This window comes from Melopsittacus undulatus, chromosome 15 (assembly GCF_012275295.1).
Source record: "Melopsittacus undulatus isolate bMelUnd1 chromosome 15, bMelUnd1.mat.Z, whole genome shotgun sequence".
Lineage (NCBI taxonomy): Eukaryota > Metazoa > Chordata > Aves > Psittaciformes > Psittaculidae > Melopsittacus > Melopsittacus undulatus.
In genome coordinates, this window is record NC_047541.1 from 2393432 (window position 1) to 2416024 (window position 22593).

General features: G+C 44.6%; 1 protein-coding gene across 1 annotated transcript; it reads right to left on the reverse strand.

The window, feature by feature from the left end:
- Positions 1-3786: 3786 nt before the first annotated feature.
- Positions 3787-20749, reverse strand: KCNJ5 (potassium inwardly rectifying channel subfamily J member 5). The gene is made up of 3 exons (XM_005142772.3): positions 20379-20749; positions 11750-12696; positions 3787-4515 (listed from the first exon to the last, which is right to left on the reverse strand). The coding sequence occupies exons 2-3, from the start codon at positions 12687-12689 to the stop codon at positions 4178-4180; spliced, it is 1278 nt and encodes a 425-aa protein (XP_005142829.1). The 5' UTR covers positions 12690-12696; positions 20379-20749; the 3' UTR covers positions 3787-4177.
- Positions 20750-22593: the final 1844 nt, after the last annotated feature.

Here is a 22593-nt window from a genome sequence, read left to right on the forward strand (position 1 = left end):
AACCAGGCTGGTTCTCCCCTCTCACCCTCATCCCCAATTCAGATTACCCCACTGAGCTAAAGCCTGTGTCTGCTTATACCAGTGACCTTCAGTGCTTGCTAAACCAGTGCCACCACTGCAATGGCTCTAGAATAGTCTGCAAATGCAGCCCTCCCTTCCCTGAAAGCACAACCACTGCTACTGAAGAACTGAGCTGTGGTCTGGGGGGACCCACTGGGCTCCACTGGAACATTGCCCATGTCCCAGAGAGAGTACAACCACCCTAAATGAAATAAGAATTTGTCCTCCACCTCTTCTATATGCCAACAGCTATAGGTTGTATAGGTCCTTCTCCTTCCCACATCCATCTGAATGAGCAGGCACCCCTGGAAATGAGTCCTGGCTAGTGTCAGTCAACATATCCCACTCAGACTGTTTCACTCGCCTTGGAATGGAAACTGCACTTTCATGCATGGACTGAAAGCTTGCCTGATTTCCCTGGAACTTAATTAAGTGTCGTCTCCATCATCTGCCAAACTGCTGCTTAACACATCCTGGCCACATGCCTCTCATATATTGCAGCAGATATGGCTGGCACTGCACGGAGCTTGTCATGGGGTATTAATGACTTCAGTATAAATATCATTCTCTCTTACCTCAGCTTCATGATGCACTGTTTCTCATGGAGATATATCATAGTTCCACAGAATGGACTGGGTTGGAAGGGACCTTAAAGATCCTATATATTTGTAATAACAAGAAAGAGAAAACAATGAGTGACAGAACATGCAATGAGTGGAAGTTAAAGCCAACAAATTAAATGAAAACTAAAGGTCCATTTCCAACAGTCACATTGATTAATCCCTGGAACTAACAAGGCAAAATACTGTATGATGTAATGTATGCCTAGGCATCTTCAGATTGGTTTAAGAAACATACTTTAGTCAGAATGAATAGTTTTAATAGGCACATGGTAACTCACAGAGGAGTAAAAGGCACATAGGTCCCATTGCACAGGACCACACCAGTTAAACAGCCAGCCCTGGGAAAGGAACTGATGCAAGGAAACCAGCTCCCTTCACTCCCATCCCTAAACCCTCAAAAAACCCAAGCAGAATCACAGAGCACAGTTAGTGCAGGCAGCTCTCCCTGCCTCCATTCACAGTTCATTACCTCTTTTGCATTAGGAAGGTGTTTCCCAACTATCCTGTTAGAAGGAGAAAAATAGAGAATAAGAAATGTAGCTTTTGTTCCACTGGAAAGCCCTCACTGATGATTGCAGGACAGAAAAACACAGCTGAAAGTAAATGACTTAAATTACCTGAAAGACCATCCAGCTTCTCGGTGACAGTTCTAAAGCAGATGCAGTCATTCAGTAGTTTGAATATGTATTTTTAGCTTGTTTACTGGGCTCATTCTAGAAATGTGAATGGTTATTTGTGCACAAAGAGTGTGTTTACAGACTGCAAATGCTTCTTGTGGAGTATTAGTTAATATTTGTCAAAGTACAGAGTGTAGAGTATATACTGAATATTCATGTGGGTGGACATACGTATGTGAGCTATTTCAACTCACTTCAGAGAGGCAGACTCGTATTTGAATGTTCATTACAGCAAAGAGCGGGTCTATTATGCTTCCATTCCCACAGTTCATTGTCCTGCATATGCTTGTGGAACAGCAGGGAAACTGAGATCATTGTCAGAGATGACAGCTCTGGAAAAGGTTCTCTCATTACTTTAGGAACAGCCCAATACACTCAGTAAATGAAGTCTCTCTTTCAGGACAAGGAGAGCACAGGATAGTCCAGGGGCTGCTTTGCCCTGAGGCTGTATTGCATTACCAAAACCCACATACCTGTTTGCCATGCTGCACAACTTGAATATATGGTTCCCCACCTTGTACACATCAAATGTGTTCAGCTCTGGAGGACATCCTCCTCCTTCTCCAGAGCTGCTTGGCGTATTAAAAACCACAGAAGGCTGTTTCTCCTACTCTACACAAGTCAGGGAAGTTCTTTTACTACTGCTTGCACAGGCACTGTTTGAAGCATTGATTCAACAGGGTACTTAGGCATATCTGCAACTTGCAAACACAGAAATAGTCTGTGAAGCCAACAGAGTACAGAGCTGCTTAAGGGCTTTGCTCAAGAGGGGAGAAACCCACTTCTTGTCTTCCCATGCATCACAATAGATTTGTACCATACTCAACAGTATTAGGGAAGAGCAGTTTAGTGGGATGAAGTCTCAAGGGCAATGAGCAGGTGAAAGAACTTTCAGGGTATTTAAAGATGGATAGCTTCTCTCTGGAGGGTGACAAGCATGAAGGAGAAGAAAGGCACAGAGGCAATCTAATGGCGTTTTCCAAGCTCTCTCCTGCATCATGTAAGGGACACAGCAAGCTCGCTCTCATGTTGAATTGAGCTGGACAAGTCAGCTCTTCGGGTAGAGCTTATGCAACCTCTCTCTGAGGGGCTGCAATTGCCTCTGACTTGCACGATCCATTCCAGTTTTACTTCCTGTTACCATCCCCTATGTTAGCAGTTCACTTCAGCTATAGAATAAAAGCATCCTGAAACCCAATTTTAACACCTTACTGTTTTGCTGAGGTAGGGTGAGAAGGGAGGGTCTCAGAAAAAGAACAAATCCCTCTCAGAACCCTCTCCTGTTTCTCTCCCTGTTCTCTTCCTTCTGTTCATCTGAGACTTAGTATGGAAAAAAAAGGAGGAAGCTGAGCACAAAACCTAAAATGAGACCCATTGGAAAGACACAAACCTTTCCAAGTCTGCAAGATGCTTTCTACAACTGACAAGCATTTCAAATGAAGATGCTTCACTTCCAAACTTACCATATAACATCATGGTAATTCCTATATCCTGGAGGCCAAGCTGACTGCTGGTTCTTACCAAGTATAACAGTCATGTCACGGCCATCTTTACACCATATGAATTTGTCTTCTATCTACATTATAACATTAGGTCTCTAATTAAACAGTATCTCTGACCCCTCTGGATAGCACTCCTCTTTGTTCACATGTCAAAATGACTATTGCTTTCTATTTCCAGCTTATCTTGTCCTTGTATTAATAAAGAGACAAACCCATATTTAAATCTCTGGTGTACAGCTGTAATACAATGTGCATTTGCTTCACAGATATACATAGAGTAATTCCTATATGGAAAATAACTCTTGCATATTATATATTCCTCAATCCACTTTTGATACAGAAGCAATTCTGCAGGTATCTTGTATTTCCCACCAGATTTTGGGTGGTAAGGGAGGAGATTTTCCCCATCACAGCCATGCTTTTAATGTCTTGGTCAAATCTGTAGCAGTTCATCACGGCTTTGGGTATGTCAGTGCGTGTTCCATGGGAACATCAGCACCCAAACCTTCACTTTAAATACATAGTTCATAGAGGAGCAGAGAATTATGCAGACTGCTACTTTCACACTCCCAGATGGCTACTTACTTTGTTTTAAATGATCAACCCGAACTGAAACTGGGACATCCAGGAAGAAACCTACACTGGGGCAAGAGCTAAACTTCTCTGCTCACAGAGAGCATATGAAATGTGTCAGCGATTCCATGAGAAGAGTACATAAAGATAGCACCTCAGTTTGAGACGACAGGCAGAAACATGGGCTGAACATGCTGAAGGGTTGGGAACATTGTCACACAATGACTGTGATCCCGGAGGAAAATGCTAAAATCTATGTGCAGAATTCATGAAAGCAAAACACTACACACCAGAGAGTTGGGGTTTTTTAAGCTCTTCCTTTAATTTAGCAATAACAATGTCTACAATACATTGACTCACAAATTAAGTGAAGGTATGAAACCACATTCTTCATACTGAGATGGGACATTCTGGACTTTTACTTCTTAAATACCCTCTCAAGGGGGAAGAGTTCTGAACGTCCAATGCACACCTTTTGAAACAACCACTGGTGGGAATTTCGATTATCAGTGATGATGCTTCATGAGCCTCATTCGTAGAGATCAGAACGTTCTGCAAACGAGTGCAAAGCTCACTGTACAGCTAAAAGGGGAGGGAAACTGAGGCACAGTGCTGGGCAGTGACTGGCCAGGATCAAGCAGCAGAGATCTGGACATAAATCTCAGCTGACTCCCAGTCCATTCCTGACTCACCAGCCTCCCAGTACGTGTACGTGGGTATCTACTGTCCTGCAGTTCAGGGGTTATACAAGCAGATCTTCTTTCACCTCTCCTGCTGTCCCATTGGCTCCATTCAATCCTGCTGGCTCCCTGACACCTTCCTCTTCCTCTTCCTGCCCTCTTGCTGTCTCTGCTTCTCGGAGAAGGGTGGCACTGGAGAGATGGCTGAGGAGCTGCCCTTCCCGGCGAGACTCAGCCAGCTCTTTGGCACAGCACACAGGAGTGTTGGTCTCATAAGTGCTATGGAAGCTGTTGTAGTCGACCTCATAGAAATCCTTCTCCAGGGTGAGGACGGGAGTGAAGCGATGTCCCCACAGCACCTCGGTGTCCATGTAGGAGCTGCGAGCCTGGCAAGTCATCCCTGGGTGGAAACAGAGGGATGTTAAATGCAAAGCTTCTTTACATGCTCACCCAACCACTGCTTTCATTTAAAAGCACTTTCATGTTATCTCCATACCTGATTGCTCTGGGGCACAGAAAAGGTCTTCGCTTAATAAGCCTCACAAAAGCCTCTATCATGACAAAGCTGAGCACTCAAAGGGAAAGGGACGGATTCATCGCTGCATCCTCAGACTGCTTCCTGAACCTTGTGCTTATGACTTTGAAGCCTGGTATTACTAAGCAGCTTCTCTGTCCCCACATTGCTCTGTTGAGGTGTTGCTTGCATGGTTGATACTAACAGCTACAATGACATCCAGCCCTGCCAAGGGACCGCACAGCCTGACCCACATGGCCCCACAGCAGGTGACTCACCACTGTGTCTGACCACATCCCTCTGCATCTAGGGCAGTGTCAGCAGTTCCCTCCTGCACTTCTGTTAAGAGAGATGCATAGCCTGAAAGTGGAGAGGGCCCCAGCTCCTATAGATTTACATGGTAAAACTGGCTTATAAATACCTCTGGAGGGTTTAATCCAACTGTATGGGGTTGGCAGAACCAAAACCCATGCTGCCACACAGCCAAGCTCATAAGGATATTGAATTCCATGTATTGATGGACTGTGGATTGAATTATCGGTGGTTTATCTTCACGCCCTTTTATCAGCTAGCAAAGAGCAGCTCATGGAGGCTGGTAACATCTGGGTCCTGCTGTGCTGCTGACACACTGTTGACCTCCCTAGGCACCGGCTTTTATCACAGGCAGTTCTGAGGGTCAGTGATGCAGGGCTGCAGGGTTAATCCCATTTGCTGCTGCTCCCACATGCCGAAAGGCCAGAATGCCAAACAACCAGCACCATGCATGGTAAAGAGACAGTTAAACTTGTTCTTTTGCCTTTATAGCAGGTTTTGCACCAGAAATCAAGGCCTTCAAGTGCCTCCTCCAAGCTCTGAGGCTTTCAAAGCCCAGCAAAGAGAGCAGGAGAGGAGAACACTCAGGATTATGTCCTTGTATGAGCTGGCTGATTTTTACCATGGCCTTCCAAGTGCAGCAGAAAGGTCTCCTGTAGAAGTCCCCAAGGCAGAGATGGGGGGATACTGCTAGATGTGGGGGTCTGAGGCATCCTAAGGGAACTCCTGCCTTATAATCAGGGCCTGAAATAGCTCCTTGCCTGGGGGAGAACCTGACAGTTAACCTGAACTCCAGACACAACCACAGCTATCTCCTGCTGTAAGTATTCAATTAAGAAAGGAACAATAGAAAGCTTTCAGCAACCAAATAGTGCACACTGCCAGCTCCCTGCAGTAGCTGCTTTCTGTAACCCCAGGGGTACACAGAGCCAGCACAATAAGACAACTTGTAATTGCTCCATAATCCCATTCAAATATTCCTTTTTAGCACATGTGCAGTGGTGTTTTAATTGCGTGGGGACATCCTGCTTGGCAACTCCTACACTACCCAGTAAACAACATCATTGTCTCTGCTTCAAATTCCATTAAGTGCCTGCTTTGCAGGCTGCCCTGTGCTTTCCACCCTGGTTAATCAACGCATCTCTAATGTCCCTAGCTAATTGTTGCCTCTCTAACAGCAAAAAGATGATAGAAGGGATGTGGAAACAATAAACATTATTTCTATTAAAGGCATACAGATGCAGCCACTTTCCACTCGCAGACAATGAGCACTGTGCCCTCTGCTCTGAGTATCTGAGGTTCAACCAGCCGTGGGGTGGACTAACTCACTAGACTGAGATCTTTCTTACCTGGCTATGAGCTTCCTGCAGAAATCATCTGTCTCACTTCCTAAACCTTGTTTCTCGAGGTCTATGGGACACTTTGGGTGTAGTGCATCCTTACTCCATCTGCTCCTATCCACCGAGCACCACACCAGCTTTCCCTCTGCTGTTGTACCTCGGTGCAGTAGCACCCATGAAACCTGGACATCTTTGAGAGCACAAGAAACTGAGGGAGGATTTCAAGCGCTCAAAATCTCTTACAAGACTCATCACAGTACTTATAATAAGTACTTGATAAAGGCTGTCGATCCTTCTCTTGAAGCAGATATAACTACACATTCTGGGTTTAAATGGTACGGATATTTGGTACAGTTAGAGAGAAGTGTTTGGTGACAACCTGGTTCAAAGACAAAGTATGTTTAATATATATGTGTACAATGGTGGGAAACGTGAAATCTTCAGCTTTCAAGTTTTAGTTTCTCATCTCTTACTCAGCTTTCAGCTCCAAAGAAAACTCAATTTGAATCGAAACCAGGAAATACAAAGGTATAAGCAGAGGCACCAAGATTTCAATAAAGCTGGAGAGCAGAGGACTGTCTCCTGCTTTCAATAAGCATTTCATAGGGTTTTAATGATAATTTCATTACAGCAGTGGATTTTTCTGTCTGTTGTCTGGAGTCACTACATCAATACAGAGTTTGTGCATGTGCCTGCTTAAGGCAGCCATAGAAGCCCTCCTAAATGGCTCGTTTCTGGTTTCCAGTAGATGAAAAGATACCAAATATATTGCTGTGTGTATTAAACCAGGTGTTTCATTACATTCCAGAGCAGAGAGTCACTGAGACAAGACTGGTGTGTAAAGTGGGTGTCAGGGAATGCTACCAATAAGGCACTTGTCTGTCATCAGAATCAGTTGGGATCAAGCAGCTTGCATTTTACCCGAGACAAAGCAATGTTAATGCGTGCTGACAAAAAGCAGTTACTTGATGGCTCTCGCAGTGAGGAGCCTGGTTTTTGTGCAGCAACTCGCTGGGAGTTGCTGATTTCAGAACATCTCAGTGCTCACGGTGCCGCTGATTATGCAAGTGGAGCAGAGGCTCGCTGCTAGGGATTGCTCCTGATTTCCAGGTCTTGTATGCCCTTAGGTTACCAGTTAAAATCAAACTTCATTATCACAGGGCAAATCTAACTGCCTTTGCAGCTGGTGGGGTAGCCAGCATGAAGCAGCAGTATCTCTTCAAGAGAGAGGAGATAGAGGATGCTGTTTCCATCAAACATTCCATCACAGCCAGTACCTTTCCTGGCATTTTAATGGGAGAGGGGGAAGAGACCACAAAACCTGATCCACCAGCCAGATCCAGAACTGCCCCAGGCTTCAGTTTGATCACATCAGCAGCGCAGCTGAATCTTTCAGTACTGCTCCATGGCCTGAACTTCCTCAGTGGGGAGAGATATCCCAGCCCCTGGGGCTGTCAAGACAACATTTTTCATCAGCCTAAAATTAACTCTCCTCATTTAAATGCCACAGAGCTCAGTGATTATCTGCTGGCAAAATGTCATGTGGACGCTGACTGTGTGCTTGCCAGATCTGCTGGGCTCTGTGCTGTGCAGACACAGATATTGCTGAGTGATTTCACTTCGCTGTCCTTGTTTGCATCCACTGCTGTATGCAGGGTGACTTTCCCCCTTGCACTGGGTGCACTAACGCTGCATAATACATACTCCACCTACACTACAGGAGTAGAGAGAAGGAAGGGATGGACTCAGAGGTAGTGACAGGCTGATCTGAGTCAGGATGGCAAGGACTAGCTATAAAAATGTAATGTTCTATCGCTCCACTTAAGCGATATCATGACTTTAGATTAGCATCAGCATTTAGGTGGTTCTAAAACGTGTTAATTCGACCAAAGAACACTGTAACCTCCAAAAAGTCCGTGTTGCTCCAACTTGAAAAGGAATATTAGAAGGTAGGAGCATGGTCCTCCAATTATTTGTGCTTGTCTCCTTCCGAGGGGGACAAGTCTGGGCTTGATTCACTTTGATTTTTATGCAAGAGGAAAGTAATAGGATTTTAATGTATCTGAATGCTCTCCAGGCATGTGAAAGCTCCCAGGCACTGGAGATGGAGAATTAAAACAAGGGCCTTATGACTTAAGGATCTTGGATTATGTTGCCATGTCTCTCCTAGGGACAACCAGAGCACCAAGCTCACACCTTTAGGCCCCTCACAAAGGTGTTTATTGTGACTACCCTGCCAACATCTACCTCTGGAGGATGATTCAGCTCATGAAAAGAATGACTCAAAATGTCCCTCTCTTCCCTATAATTGCATAAGCAGTTTCTGTAACAGTCCTGTAAGGTCCTTCTTGCAGAAAACAAAACTTGTTTATATGCAAAATGCAAAACTAACCAAGCAGACAACCCAAAGCAGATGATGAATGCATGAAAAGTCTGGTTCATCATTTCACCCCTCCTTTGTTCCCTCACAAAAACGATGATTGATTTCAGGATATCCTATGCTACTTCTTTTGCTCCTGTATTTACAGCCAGGTAATTTTACTATGTCCTCTGTAAAGATGGATAAATTGAGGTGCAAAAAAGCTGCTGCTTGCCTACGCTCTCACAGGGACAGCACAAGATAAATGACTCCTAATCATCAAACCACTTTTTATCACATAGATTCCAAGCCAGAAATATATATGCCTTTCCTTTCCTAAGAGCTTATTAAAATACCATTTAGTGACTGGACTAATTGGGCTCCTGAAGTGTCTCTTGTGGCTTATTTAATGGTGCTGAGGAAAAGAGGTTAATGAAAACCAATGAGGACCAAGAGTAACAAGCACTGGTGTCTCTGTGCCCAGACAATAGCACTGCTGGACACTGTAGATGCAGAAGTGAGGTCTATAGGAGAGTGACTGATAAATGAGGAATCTCCACTGCTCTTCTGTGATCCATCAGCCCTGGTTTATGACCAGGAGGGTAAGGGAAAGAGGTCTGGCCAGCAACAGCCGAGACCTATTCTGTCACTGTGGGAAGCAGAAAGACAGTGAAAGCAAAACCGCATTCCCTTTGCAAGCACATTTTCCCCTTTTGCTTTCTTCCCTTCTATTGCAGGTCACGTCACAAGCTGATCTTGACAAGTGTCCCTTTCAGATAAGGCAAAAGAGAATTAATTCCCTAAAGTAATTTCTGTGACCAATTCATTAAGGCAGCACTGTGAGTGATGCTGCTGCTTTCCAAATTGCCCATGAAGCAGCCCTGGAAGTCAGAGCACTTGTCATCTGTATTGATTTTGCCTTTACAGTGGTCAGCAATGATCACAACAGATCAGCCCAGAAACTTAAGTCTCCCTTTGGCATATTTTAACCTCTTGTGGAGTCACAATGCCTCAACCATACCCAAATACTGACTGAAAAGCCCAGTGTCTGTGGCTTTCTGCTGCTATGTGGGTTAGTTAGGGGGTCCCTAGAGAACTCTCACTGTGATAACAGAATCTGTGTTCTCTTCTTTGCAAACAGGGTGTTTCTTTGTGTGCTTCCATTAAAATCCAAGTCAACTTGAAAACAAACCCATGGGTTTGAGACACAAAATAAACAACTGGAAGTGTTTTGGAAACTCAACTTAAAAATAAAAGTGTTGTTTCAAACCACAATGTTTCATTTTGTAAATGAACTCCAATGGCTTCAAGTGGCAAGTTTTTCCACACTTTTGAAGCTATTTACCATTGTTGCCTTCTACTGGATCAGAATTAAGCTTCAGTGTCAGTAAGAAGAGGTGGTGGTTGGAGAGGAGACAACACATCACACGTGTAATACGTGTGTGGTTGGCTAAAAAGCTATTGGGAAAAGTTATATTCTTCAGTCACTTGAACCTTGGCAATTGCCTTTTTGATGTGCTTTCAAAATACCTTATGAATAAGCAGAACTATATTTTCCCCAGCACTGGGATGCTGGGTCTTACTTTTTCATAGGGGTTACTAAGGGAACAAATGGTCTCATGCATTTTTACACTGCCCTGAACCTGACCAGGCTATAATGGTGTCATGATTTCATAGAAATCATGCTGCAAGTAAATGATACCCTTCCTGAGAGCAAATGGGACTTGAACAATACAATAGGAAGGAAAGAACCTAAAGAATTTGATTGGAGCCAATTTGAAGTTACAGAGATAGGGATTAATATCCCCCAAACTGCTTGATCAATATTACAAAGTGTGAGGACAAAGCAGAGAAGCACAAACACTGCTGCAAAATATCACCCCCCTCCCCAGTTGCTGGATGTCATGCAGAAAACCCCATCTCAGACTCTGAATCAAATAGCAGCATCATCTGAGGTCCAGGCTGCACTAAGTTCAAGGCAAACTGGCTTTTCTAGCCCCAGTTTTGGAATTTCACAGCCTGTTTTCCGAGATGAGAATAATTCATTTTCACAGATGTCTGCTTCTTAATATCATTACGCACTGGCCTGTACAATTCCTCTGGGAGAGGAGCCCATTTGTAAAGCAGTATTATTCCTATGCCATGCTTTTAATTTTGAGGTTGTTATTGATAATGACTTCCTCTCACACAGATCAAGCAGAAGCTGAGCTTTCAGAAGAGGAAGGCAATGCAGTAGCTGTTCAAACAGCATTTGATAGTGTCACTGTGTGATGAGGAAAGAGGCTTTGCACAAACAAGGAACTGCATTCCGTGCTCACATTAGGAGGTTCTAGTATCTGATAAACATTTAGGCTACAAAATAAGCTTCCATTGCAAATCTTTGCCTTTGACAGTCTTTTCCACCCACCCCTTCTTTGCCACAGCTCTACAATACTCTGCTGGGAAAGAATATTTGCCCAGTAATGCCAAATGAATTCCACTTCCTCAACACAGTACTCCAACCTGGGTACAGTGCAACCCACACATAACCTCCCATTAGCTCCGCTTGGAAAAGTCAGCTACTGCTATTCACCTAATGACTGAAAGGAGATACTGGGAAACTGAATTAGCTCTTCAGAGCAAAGTCTTTAACAGCAAAGGGCTGAGATGCAGGAATTGAAGAGACTGTTTCTGCTTACATCTGGCTGTTAGGAGACTAACAAGGACAAATCTCAAGAAGGGAAGAGCATTAATAGTAAGCAAGGGCCAGAATCTGGCTCCTCCTCAAAGCCTAGAACAAATGAATTAGCTGCAAGTGGTAAAATGACCCCATGGGGCCATGTCCAGATTAAAAGCAAACTGGGAATCAACCGAGTAGATCTCCGAATCTGCCCATTACACAGCATTGTTTTAAGCTGCTAGATTGCAAGAGTCACAAAAGTATGAGCTAAAGGACCCATCTTTAGTTGCTGGTTATCTCAGACCACAACATCCAACCTAAGTCAGTCACTAAAGAACAAATCCCAACATGTTCTCAGTGCAGGTGACAGTTACAGTAAAATATTAGTGCCAAAATGCACTCCATTTTTCCCCTTCTCCCCCTCAAAATGGTGGCCAGACATGTTCTTACCTGTTGCTTCCACCATTCCTTCCAGGATGACCACAATTTCAAACTCCTCCTTCTCCAGTTGGGTGCGGGACATCTCCCAGAAGGGGCTTTTCTCATTGATTTCATGTGAGATGATAAGAGGTGACACCAGGAACAACCTGTCATCTCCAGTGTCAAATCCCACGTTGATGTCCGTTTGGTTCAAGGGGATAAACTCTCCTTCTTTGGTCTGTTTGGATTTAATCAGTTTGGCTCTAATGGAAGCCTCGACAATGTGGGAGTTGCGGAGGTCTCCAACACGGAACATGAGACAGAGTTTCTCATCCCTCATGGAAATCACGGCATTGTTAGAAAACATGAGGGTTTCAGCCCTCTTCTTTGGTTGGCTGATCTTGACAAACATGCACCCCACCATGAACGCATTGACAATGGAGCCCAGAATAGCCTGGATCAGGAGCAGTATGATGCCCTCTGGGCACTTCTCTGTTATGACCCTATAGCCATACCCAATTGTTGTCTCAGTCTCAATAGAAAACAGAAAAGCAGAAACAAATCCACTGAGATTTTCAACACAGGGGATCCAGTTCTCATCTTCAAGATGGTCAAGGTCTCCCCGGATATAGGCGATGAGCCACCATATGAACCCAAAAAACAGCCAAGTGATGGTATAGACCATGGTGAAGACAAGCAGATTAAAACGCCACTTGAGGTCCACCAGCGTAGTGAAGAGGTCACTAAGGTACCTATAGGTTTCTTGGACATTGCCATGGTGCACATTGCACTTGCCACTTTTCTCCATGTAACGCTGACGTGGCTTCTTACCCTCTGCAGATATGAGGCGGGTTCGGTCAGTGGCAATGGGGACATCATCCCGAGCCTGCTTGGGAATCTTCTTAGGCTCTCTGGATGTAACTCCGATGTCCATGTCCTGGTTCATGAAGATCCTAGAATCTCCGGCCATGGCTGTGCTGCAGGAGAACAGAGAAATAAAGGTTGAGATAGGAGGAAAAGAGCTGAGACAAAACCCAGTTTGTTTTACCGTCTGAACCAGTATGACAACAAATATAGCAAATCTTAATGCTACACTGACAGACTTTGCCCCATGCTGGGATAGAGGCTGATTCTACATCAGGAAAGCTTTTTGCTAGGACTATGTCTTTCCCCCAGAAACACTTTGAAAGGCTTCAGCCCTTCTCTCCCAATAGCCCCTTGTGAAAGGCAGCACTGCATTGAACTGGGTGTTAAATACTGATTCATAACACACAGTGTCTTCAAACACAAACCCGCTGCCACTTTGCTTAATGCACTACTGGAACAGAAGACATAGTGATGGGCACAGGCTTGGAGTCATGAGATGGGGAAATCTTGTTAAAGGGATTTTGGGGGTGGCTTTTTTTGCCCTCAGACTTACTTTACACGCAAAGTTTGCTGGAGATCACAACTAGGAGCAAAGTAAAGATACAGCAACAGCAACTTGTCCAGAGGTTTCTGATGCCTCAGGGCTTGGGTGCATACCAAGAAAAACCTTAGGAATGAATGAACAGAAAACGCTGAGCACCACTGTCTACCTACATCTCACTGAAGCCTAAATTATGCATGAAGGCTTCCCCAACAGTCAGCAGAGAAAGACACCTCCATGGATAATTCAGATTTCAGGAATGCTGAATCACCTTCTGGAAGCACCCACCCCATCCTCCAAATCCTTCTGGCTCCTAAAGTGAAATAAGCATTTAGCATCTTGAATTCCATGTCTGAGGGTGTGATGAATCCAGTTAATCAGATAGATCAGAACCCACCCCTTTACTTATCTGACATGAGACACAAACACTTTCAGTAACGTAACAAGCAGCTATTCAAAAGCCCACTGCTGACATGCAAAACTGCCTCACAAGATACAAAAGAAATAACACAAAGTGATGGCTGCAAAGAGTTTTGCAGGTTATAATGTGGCATCCTGTTTACCAAGATGATTAGATACTCCACATATGTTCTATTGAAAAATGAGAGTCCTGATTCTGAATGCAGGGCACAGACAAAGATCTCTGTGAAAGCCTACCTAAAGAAGCCTTAGGGGTATCAAAGAGAGAGCAGCAGTATTTTCTATGGTGCTCATTCTCTGCATTGTCCTTGCAAATCCTATTAAAACCCAACTAAATCTATTACTGCTCCCTCTATCTTTAATCTTCTTATGTGCCTGTGAATGAGAAAAGGTGTAGAGATACAATTAAGAGTATCTTGGGAAAGACAATTTTAAGACCAAGCAAAGTAGCTTCATCTTTTTGGTATTAAAAAGCACAAAGGGTGGGTGGGAAGGAAGCAGAGGCAGGATGAATAAATGAAGCAACAAATTTCCACTTCCATTCTGCTGTAGCCAAGTCTGGCTAACAGCAAAGAATTACTCTTAGGCCTTGTATAAGTCACCATCAATCATTACTGCAGTGAAGCCTGTTGCTGGAACCATACCCGCTGGCTCTGTTCACCAGGGAGCCCAGCCATCTGTCCACAGCACAGTCCCAAAGCTGCTCCGTCTGGCACATGTGCCTTGTTGGAAGAGTCTGAGCCAGGGCTGTGCAGCCACAGGAAGGGGTAAATAATAAGGATTAATGATGCTGGGATGGTAAATTAGGAGGAATCAGGTTTGCTTTCCTCCCTGCACATGATCCTAGATGTGGGATAGATATCCCAGGATTGTGCTGTTCCCTTCCTCAGCAACATCTGGGATTTGGGTACAATATTAATCCATACCTCTTTCACTTTGAAGCTAGGACTCCTGAGAACTGCTCATGGTATATTTAGATACATCTTTAGCCATTTTCTACTACTTGTTGCAAATCCAGCATGCCTGGACCATTGGTCTGGCTCTCTGCTGCCTTATTGTGTGCCTCTGTGTGCAAAGTGTCTGCTTGATGCTGCCAATGTGGCTGCCCCATCCCTGGCAGTGTTCAAGGCCAGGTTGGACAGGACTTGAAGCAAGCTGCTCTAGTGGAAGGTGTCTCTGCCCATGGCAGGGGTTGGAACTGGATGAACTTTAAGGTCCCTTCCAACACAAACCAGTCTGTAATTCTAAGGGTACACACTGGATCTTGCCTCAGAATATGCAAATGCATATGCCAAGTGTGTGTTAGAACAAATCACACCCTTTTTTCCTCACCTCTTTAATAGGGAAAGAAACATCCTATGCACTGATTTAGAGAGAATTAGGTATAGAGACGAACCGCTTTGCTTTCTTCTTACCAGTATTACTTTTGATCTTTGTCAGCATTGTTTGACTGATCTAAAATTACTCCATTTGGACTAAAAAAGCTTTCGATGAATCTGTGTGCAGAAATGTACAACCAAGCAAGTGTTGCATGTTTCTAATTTCAAAGCAGTTGCTTTAAAGAGAATTTTGTTGCAGAAGTTTAATCTGAAGCTGAGTTTCACTACACTGACACTACAGAAGAGAGCACTATCAATTTCAAGAGGTTAATCTACAGTGGAAGGTTTCCTGTATTTGATTCACACCAAAGAGGCCAAAAGGATCTTGAATGGTATTAAAAAGAGCAGAACATAATACAAAAATCAAAAGCCTAAATCCCTAGAAATATCACTGTGGTGAAACAGGCTACATTAATGAAAGCACAGGGAAATCTGCTTAGACTAGAACACCCAAGGGACCAGCAACATCACTTTCCTAATGCTACTGATCTTTAACAATAGGTCAAGTGAAATCTTTCCAGAAAGCTCCAGGAACACCTAACAACTGGTCCATTAAAGCAGAACAATTCCTGCTGTAGATGAACTTTACTGACAGCCTCAGTGGCATTATGATTGCTCCTTATATGTAATCCTCAGCTCTGCCATCATTGTAGAAGCATCACCACTGCACGTGGGTTTTGGAATTAATTCAGCAGATGAACCTTGGCATTGGATTCCTTGAGAGGAATAACACTGGTCAGCAATTTGAGAGCAGGTCCGGGTGTCTGCAGACCACCAGCTTCCTGTTCCAAATGACTCCAGTATTTTCTCTAATTCTGAGCCCTAATTCCCCACCTGTGTGGATATGAGGTCTGTAAGATCCAAGGCACAAGAATCTTCTAGGAAATCTGCTCTCCTTCCCTTATTGTTTTAACTGTTCTGGGAAACATTAGCCCAAATAGCAAGATGCTATAAAAGGAGTGCTGCACCTGTGTGAGGATTCAGTTAACTCCTTCCTCAGATAATATGCTGCCAGTGCTACCGAGCACACACATACCTTCCAGATAACAGCAATTACTCTCTGAGCATCTCCCACAGATTCAGACTCCAGTTTGTAAATTACAGCTCCCTCCAGCAAAGAGATCTGAGAGGTGAAATTGCCTCTAATCGTTCCATGCACCCTCCTGCTTCTTTGGCATTTACCATCTTTGGTTAAAAGAGGCCAGGATAATAAAAATGTCACTTTTGTACAAAGCTGTTTTCCCTTTGGACAGGCTACTGCAAAAGGAGATGCGAGGCAGTGTATTATCAGCCTCACAGAGAGGCTTTTTATCAGCCTTGCTGTTGCTCAGCTCCTGCCCAGACAACAGAAGTGGGGCAGGTGGTGACATTTAGGGCTCTTAGAAGTGCTGAAGAAGAGTCAGGCTTGGCTTAGCTAAGTGTCTCCAGGAGGCATTGTTTTGCAGAGCTGATGGAGCTCTGATAGCTCCAAGTCTTCACAATAGAAAATTGATGAAGACTTTGCAAGAGAAGAGAACAAGAGAAGCCTGAAAGGAACTTTTCCCCCTGCTGACCATGGTGACTTTTGCGATTTAAATAAGCAGTGATCTTGCTTAAGGTAATGCAAGTTTCAGTGGGGGCAGGATTTGCTTCCAGAGAGGTCTGGAGCTTGAAGACATGAATTTGTCACCAAGTTTGTGTGGAAAAAAGCACCTCTTTCTGTTTGTTTTAAACCTGATGCTCACGTTTTCTTGCATTCCGAGAATAAATGAGCAACTGTTCCTTAGTAAACCTCTCAAATGTGGGTTTCTGCTTAATTGTCATCCCTTTTCCCAGCCAAGGAGCCCTATACTGCTGGCCAAGCAGTCAATACAGCAGTAAAATTCAAGAGCTCATTACTGAAAAATCTGACCTGGTTCTTTTGCTGCCTGTTGCCCTACACCACATAAAAGCAGAGCCTCAGCTACAGTCCCCAGACTCCTCTGGGGCACATATTCTCTTTTGCTTTACATTGCTGCAAGGGAATGAAACTCTTAATGACAGACACCAGCAACATGGGAAAGCTGGGAGAAGAAGAGAGCAAATGAAAGCAGCAGCACCCAGTGAGAATAAAGGCCTTGATCGCTGAACAGAGTGCTAGTAGAAAGATGGAGGAAGAAGGAATACTAAGAATAGATAGCCTTTAAAACTCTGAAGATTAATGGTGGTGACTGACAGAGGGGCTCTGATTTCCCTGAGAAAGATGTTTCCCACTATCCTTTCATTTACTGCCTGTGTACAACTGAGACTGAACCCCCAACAATGCAACACGAGGTCACCCTTTGAGGCATGCGAGAAAAAGACAAGCAGGTAGATTTTGAGCAAATCATGTAATCTTGCCTTTTTCTGACTTATAAATAGAGATGGGGGGTCTGCCTCTTGGGAAAGTGCCTGGAGATCCACTGGTGGAGGAAATGATGCAGACGAGTTATGCTATTCAAACCCAAGGAAGCTGCACAAGAAGGGAGACTCCTGGCACTTGACTAATGAACATGTGGCTCAAAACCTCCCTCATCCAAATAACTGCTTTACAAAGTGTAATCTCACTCAGCACTGAAGTAGGAAGATTTCTCCCTCTTATTTCCTCTTTGTGTTCAGTCACAGCACTGCTTTTGTAACACACTGACAGGTACAAGGGGATTTCTGTGGGGCTAGAGAAGACGCCCACCAAGAGCATATGTGACTGGTGATGATGCCTGTCAGCTTAGCATTCATTAGGCTCTGAAATACCAAACCAGAAGGTGTTTAGTCTTTCAAAGGACTCCAACACAAAGACAGACAAGGCTTGTGAACACTTGCACATCACTTTTACATGCTAATCCCCTCCCAGTCTACCCTTCTGGACAATCACAGTTCTAAGATCCCCGAGCCCTTTCATTGGCAGTTGTGAAGTAGCAATGTGGCTGTCCCATTCCCAGAATATCCCAATATTCACTGGTATCACATGCCTTAACATTTTATTTAAGATCTGTGGAGCAAGGAAGTGCTCTATTGCCCATATTCCAAGATGGGGAAGTGAGTCACAAATACACTTGCACACTCCATGCTCATACTGGGAGTCTGTGATGGGGCAGGGAATTAAACCTAGTTCCCAAAATCCCAAATGAATGCCTGTAAATTCCCTTCCACCAAGCCAGCGGCAGCGAACAGTCCCTGTCTGCTTCATTTGTGCCTAAAGATCACTCTGAGAAGCCTACACAGCCTGATCTATCAGCAGGAATAACTTAACAAGATGATTTCTAACACCAAGAAATAATGTTTCTGTTCTCTCAAGTAGCCACAGGTTTCAAATTGATTTTCCCCACCACTACTATGGATTAAAGTATAAAAAAAACCCCATACACAGCACAAGTTTGCAGTTGCATTAAATAGATTGATTTCAGACCAATGCAGAAAGGAGTGGAGAAACTAAACTGGGGTGAGAATAGAAACTGGGATGGGTTGTTGGGTTTTTTCCCCAGAAAACAAGGTGAAAACTAGAAAATGCCTTAAAAAACATCATAATGACCCCCATGTATAGGCTATAACAATCTGTCATAGACAAGGACTGGGGAACATGGAGTTTCCACACCATAAGAGGTATCTACTACTTGACATAGCACAAATCAGGTGTAAAGGGCAGATGGGAGGATAGAATCCATGTAACTTCCAACCAACTACCTTATACTTCAGTGATTAAAGGAGCTGAGCATGAAAAGCCCCTGTGCAAAGGATGCAATCACAATATCATGCTCCTGGTGGTTTCCCTAATTTTGATATAATGACTTTCCCAACAAATAAAGCCTGGAAATACACCAGTTTGATCTTTGCAGCCCCAAGGAAGAGCCTGCCTGAGGCACCCTGCAGCCTCTCTGGCTCTGTCCTCTTACCCCAGCCTATTTTTAGAGGGACCTTATGGCATCATTGAGAATGTGACCGCTATCTTTCAACCAACACAACTGACCAAAGACAAAGGGACACTTCTGGCATGATAAGACACTCCCGGCTCTCCAGCTACTGGCTGTTTACGGACAGCACATACTGAGCACTGGGGAAAGGAGAACATCTATTCTAAGAGAAAATCCTGCCCCAATAGCACTCACATTCCTGTTCTCCACCATTTAGATACTTCACCATTACAATAACTGGGAATGAAGGACATGAACAAGACTTCGTACTTCTCCATTAACTTACATCCAAAGAGTTCAAAGATGAACTGACCAAATACAGGCTCCTTCTGCCCCAAGGCCATGCTATTGAACCCAGCCTGCAGACAACATATGAGTCACAGAGGCAAACTGACCCACCTAATACCAAACTGCCGGCTAAGTGCCAATGCTCAGCCCAAATGTCCAAGCAGCTCTCTCAGCCTCAAACTGAACAGAAAGTGGGTGATTCTCATGTAAAGAGTCCAGAGATTTGTCTTGGAACAAGGCTCCAAAACTGTTTCTTTTTTTCATAATTGGGCTGGAACCTTCCAGAGATGGGGAAACTGAAATGATCCTGATCCTTTAACTCCAACTGAGTATGAACAGTGGGAGAAAGAACTGAACCCTAAAGGTGAAATAACTCCCCCAACACAAACACTACCAGACACACTTCCCATGTATTATAGAAGATATTGGTTGCTTAGACTGAACTAGAAAGAGAAACCAGTTCTGTTGCCCTCCAAGCTATTCTATTACCAGTCCAAGGTAATCGCTTACTCAAAAGGGTGCAGGAGGAAGGACCTGCTTGATTACAGAACCCCAAAGTCAGATGCTAAGCTTTGTGGGACACAGCCAGTTTCTACCAATTCTCAATCAGTTCCTGAAACTCTTAGGTCAAAGCTGCATGAGACACATGCTGTATAAAAGTCTGCATGTTACTCCCAGCCACCATATGCTGATACAAAAAGGACTCTGGGCACCGTTTTGACCAATGCAGCAGGACAGCAGTTAAACAAGAAGTCACATTTTTACCTCCCAGCGCTACAAACACCCCCAGGGACTCCCAATGTATTAAATGAAAGGGCTCTTTAAACACTAAGGTGATTAGTATGTATCCTAATTATAACTTAATTTAATCTTTGACTCCAGGTTAGGATTATGGAGTCACTCTACACATTTCAGGGCTGCTTCTGGTCGTCTCCCCCTGCCCATTGGATTCCACTGATCTCCACTAATTTGGTATCTGAGCAGTTATCATTTTCAGTATCTTTTCCTGCACAACATCTTTATAGATCTCACAGTGCTTTCCTCCCAAGATTAACATCTCATCTCCGGCTTCCCAAATAGCTCCCTAGCAGCGAGTGAGTTACAGCACACCTCTAGCTCACACCCTGGCAGGTCTGGACACAGAAACCTGGGGTTCAGCTCAACGAACACCTCAGCTGCTTGTCCTGCTGCCTTCTGGGCAGGAGGAGAAGTCAGAGTGGAAGTGAAGTGGAAAAAGAATCAGAAATCAGGTAACTTACTTGCTAAGAGCAGCTCTGCATCAGTCTTGTGCCTTGGCACTTGAGGGATGATGGACGGTGGCAGGACTGAGAGGTAGGCAAACCAGCGCCCGATCCATGCCATCACCAGAGAGCTGCGGTCGTCTTCTGATCCCGGGGCTGCCTCCTTCCTCCTTCCCTCTGCCTGTGTTTAGGAAGCATTTATGTGGCACTGAAGGCTTCAATGCCCACACCCCTGTCCCTCGGTATTCCTGCTTTCCCTTGCTCTGTCGGAGCAGAGGGGTGCTCCAACCCCTCACCTCAACTGCTTGCCTGTCAAACGCTGCCTTTCCCTGCTCCCATACAAATTCCTGCGAGGGGAAAGCTTTTCAAAGGGCTGGGGAAGAGGGGGGGCAGAGAAGAGGACTGAGTGTGATGGGGAGCATCGTCTCTTCTGAATGAGCAGCGAAGGAAAAGGGGCCGGGAGTGAAAGCGAAGAGGGGAGGGGTTTAAAGCGCTGCTCTGCACTGGCAGGGCTGGCTGGGGCGGGGGAGAGGCGTATTCCTGCCCTGGGCTGTGCCCTCCCTGCCCGCTCCCCAAGAGCCGGGATTTACCTCTCCTCCCGTCCCTTCCCATCTCTTGTCGGCCTCTCCGGGTTCTCCTTCCCAGGATTGGGCTTTACTGGGGGGCGATGTCCTTTTAAAATCACACAAACAGAAAGCAGGTCCTAAAACACATAAAAAAGGGAGGATGAGGAGAGTGCAGAAGCTGCACATTTAAGCAGGACGTGCATATATGTGTGGAAACTCCTCCAGGCTGGAACAAGGAATTTGGGAAGAGAAGGAGGGAGAGTGTGATTCCTCTGGCACCTTTCCCTGGCCTGTCAACCGTGGAGCTGCTGGAATGGTGTTTGCTGACTGAGGGTGCTGTTTGCCTGGGATCAGGTGCTTCCAGGGAATGCTCTCATAGCTCTCACTGTCTATTCTGCCTCTCCCTTTTCTAATCATCGATAATACCCTGCTGTGTCCCTCACTTTCCTCTTCTGAAAAGCAAATGTCAGGTCAGCTGCGGCTGATAAGACAAATCTGCCTGGTGACTGCAGATTCCCCTCAGGCTTTGTGGCCCTGTTCCCCTGTCCTCCCTAATTCTCTGTTCCAGGACCCTGCACATTACAGCCCATCAGAAACACTTTCACAGAGAAGCTGGTGAGGAAAGGAGGACTTGTCACAACCAAAGCAATGCACAGGGATGGGTCAGCACTGCTGGAACCTGAAAGCTTTTCCTTTTCCCATGTCCTGCTTTGAAAGACTTTCATCTTTTAGGGGTTTTAAATTATGCTGTTGCTAATGGAACATGTCAGCATTGGAATGACATCTTCATTTGACTGTATGGACAGTTTGCAACTTACTATTAGCACTCTTGGTGTGGATCAGGAAACAAATTGAACTAGTGGAACTTCCTGGAGATGAGAGCATCCGATTCACAGCCATCCTCAATCTAGGATAAATGAGACTCTGGATTTTATGGAAGCTAGGCTGGGACAATGCAAAGACATTCACACTAAAGAAAGGGAAACAGCCACAGCTCTAAATACCGTTAATAGTCATACCACTCTTTGTTGAGAATCAATCCCTACACACATCTCTATACGCACAGTGCCTTTCACCAGGGCTCTTGTTCTCTGTATGTGGAGGCTGGATCTGGGACAGGAATCTGGAACCAGACCAAGGACTCAGGCCATTAAAAAACAGTTTTGCAGCTGTAATTTGGCTTTCCCACTTGCTGTTAACTTGTATTTCCCACTTCATCACACTATGGGCAGTGAGATCCAACCAGCCAGTCTGGCTCCTGTTCCACATGCATTAGGGCAGCAATACCCCATCTAGGTTGCGAACAGCACAGAGAACAGAATTCATATCAGCAGTGAACCTATTCTCAATGAAAGTAAAAGGCAAAGCAATAAACTGCTGATTAAATCCTATGAAATCACATCAGATCTTCTGCACACTCAGAACTGCTGGAAATGCTGTTTTCAGTGGTATTTATTTTACCTTTTGGGAGAATGATACATGACTTATCCTTATAGAAGAGTTATTTGGGGAGTATATTCACAGTTTGGATTTGGGGGGGTGTTAATAAGCATTCAGACTTCAGAAGTACACAGCAGGAGAATCAGTCACCCCAGAACCATAACACTAGCACTCAGATGAGTGCTTGAGTGCTGCTCCATCAGCATTAAGGAAATGTCAGCTTCTGA

Excerpts from the sequence above, each read along its gene's own strand:
- KCNJ5 (XM_005142772.3), bottom strand. The coding sequence starts at position 12,689 with ATGGCCGGAGATTCTAGGATCTTCATGAACCAGGACATGGACATCGGA. Across the intron at positions 4,516-11,749 it reads AGGAATGGTGGAAGCAACAG|GGATGACTTGCCAGGCTCGC; the intron begins GTAAGAACATGT and ends GTTTCCACCCAG.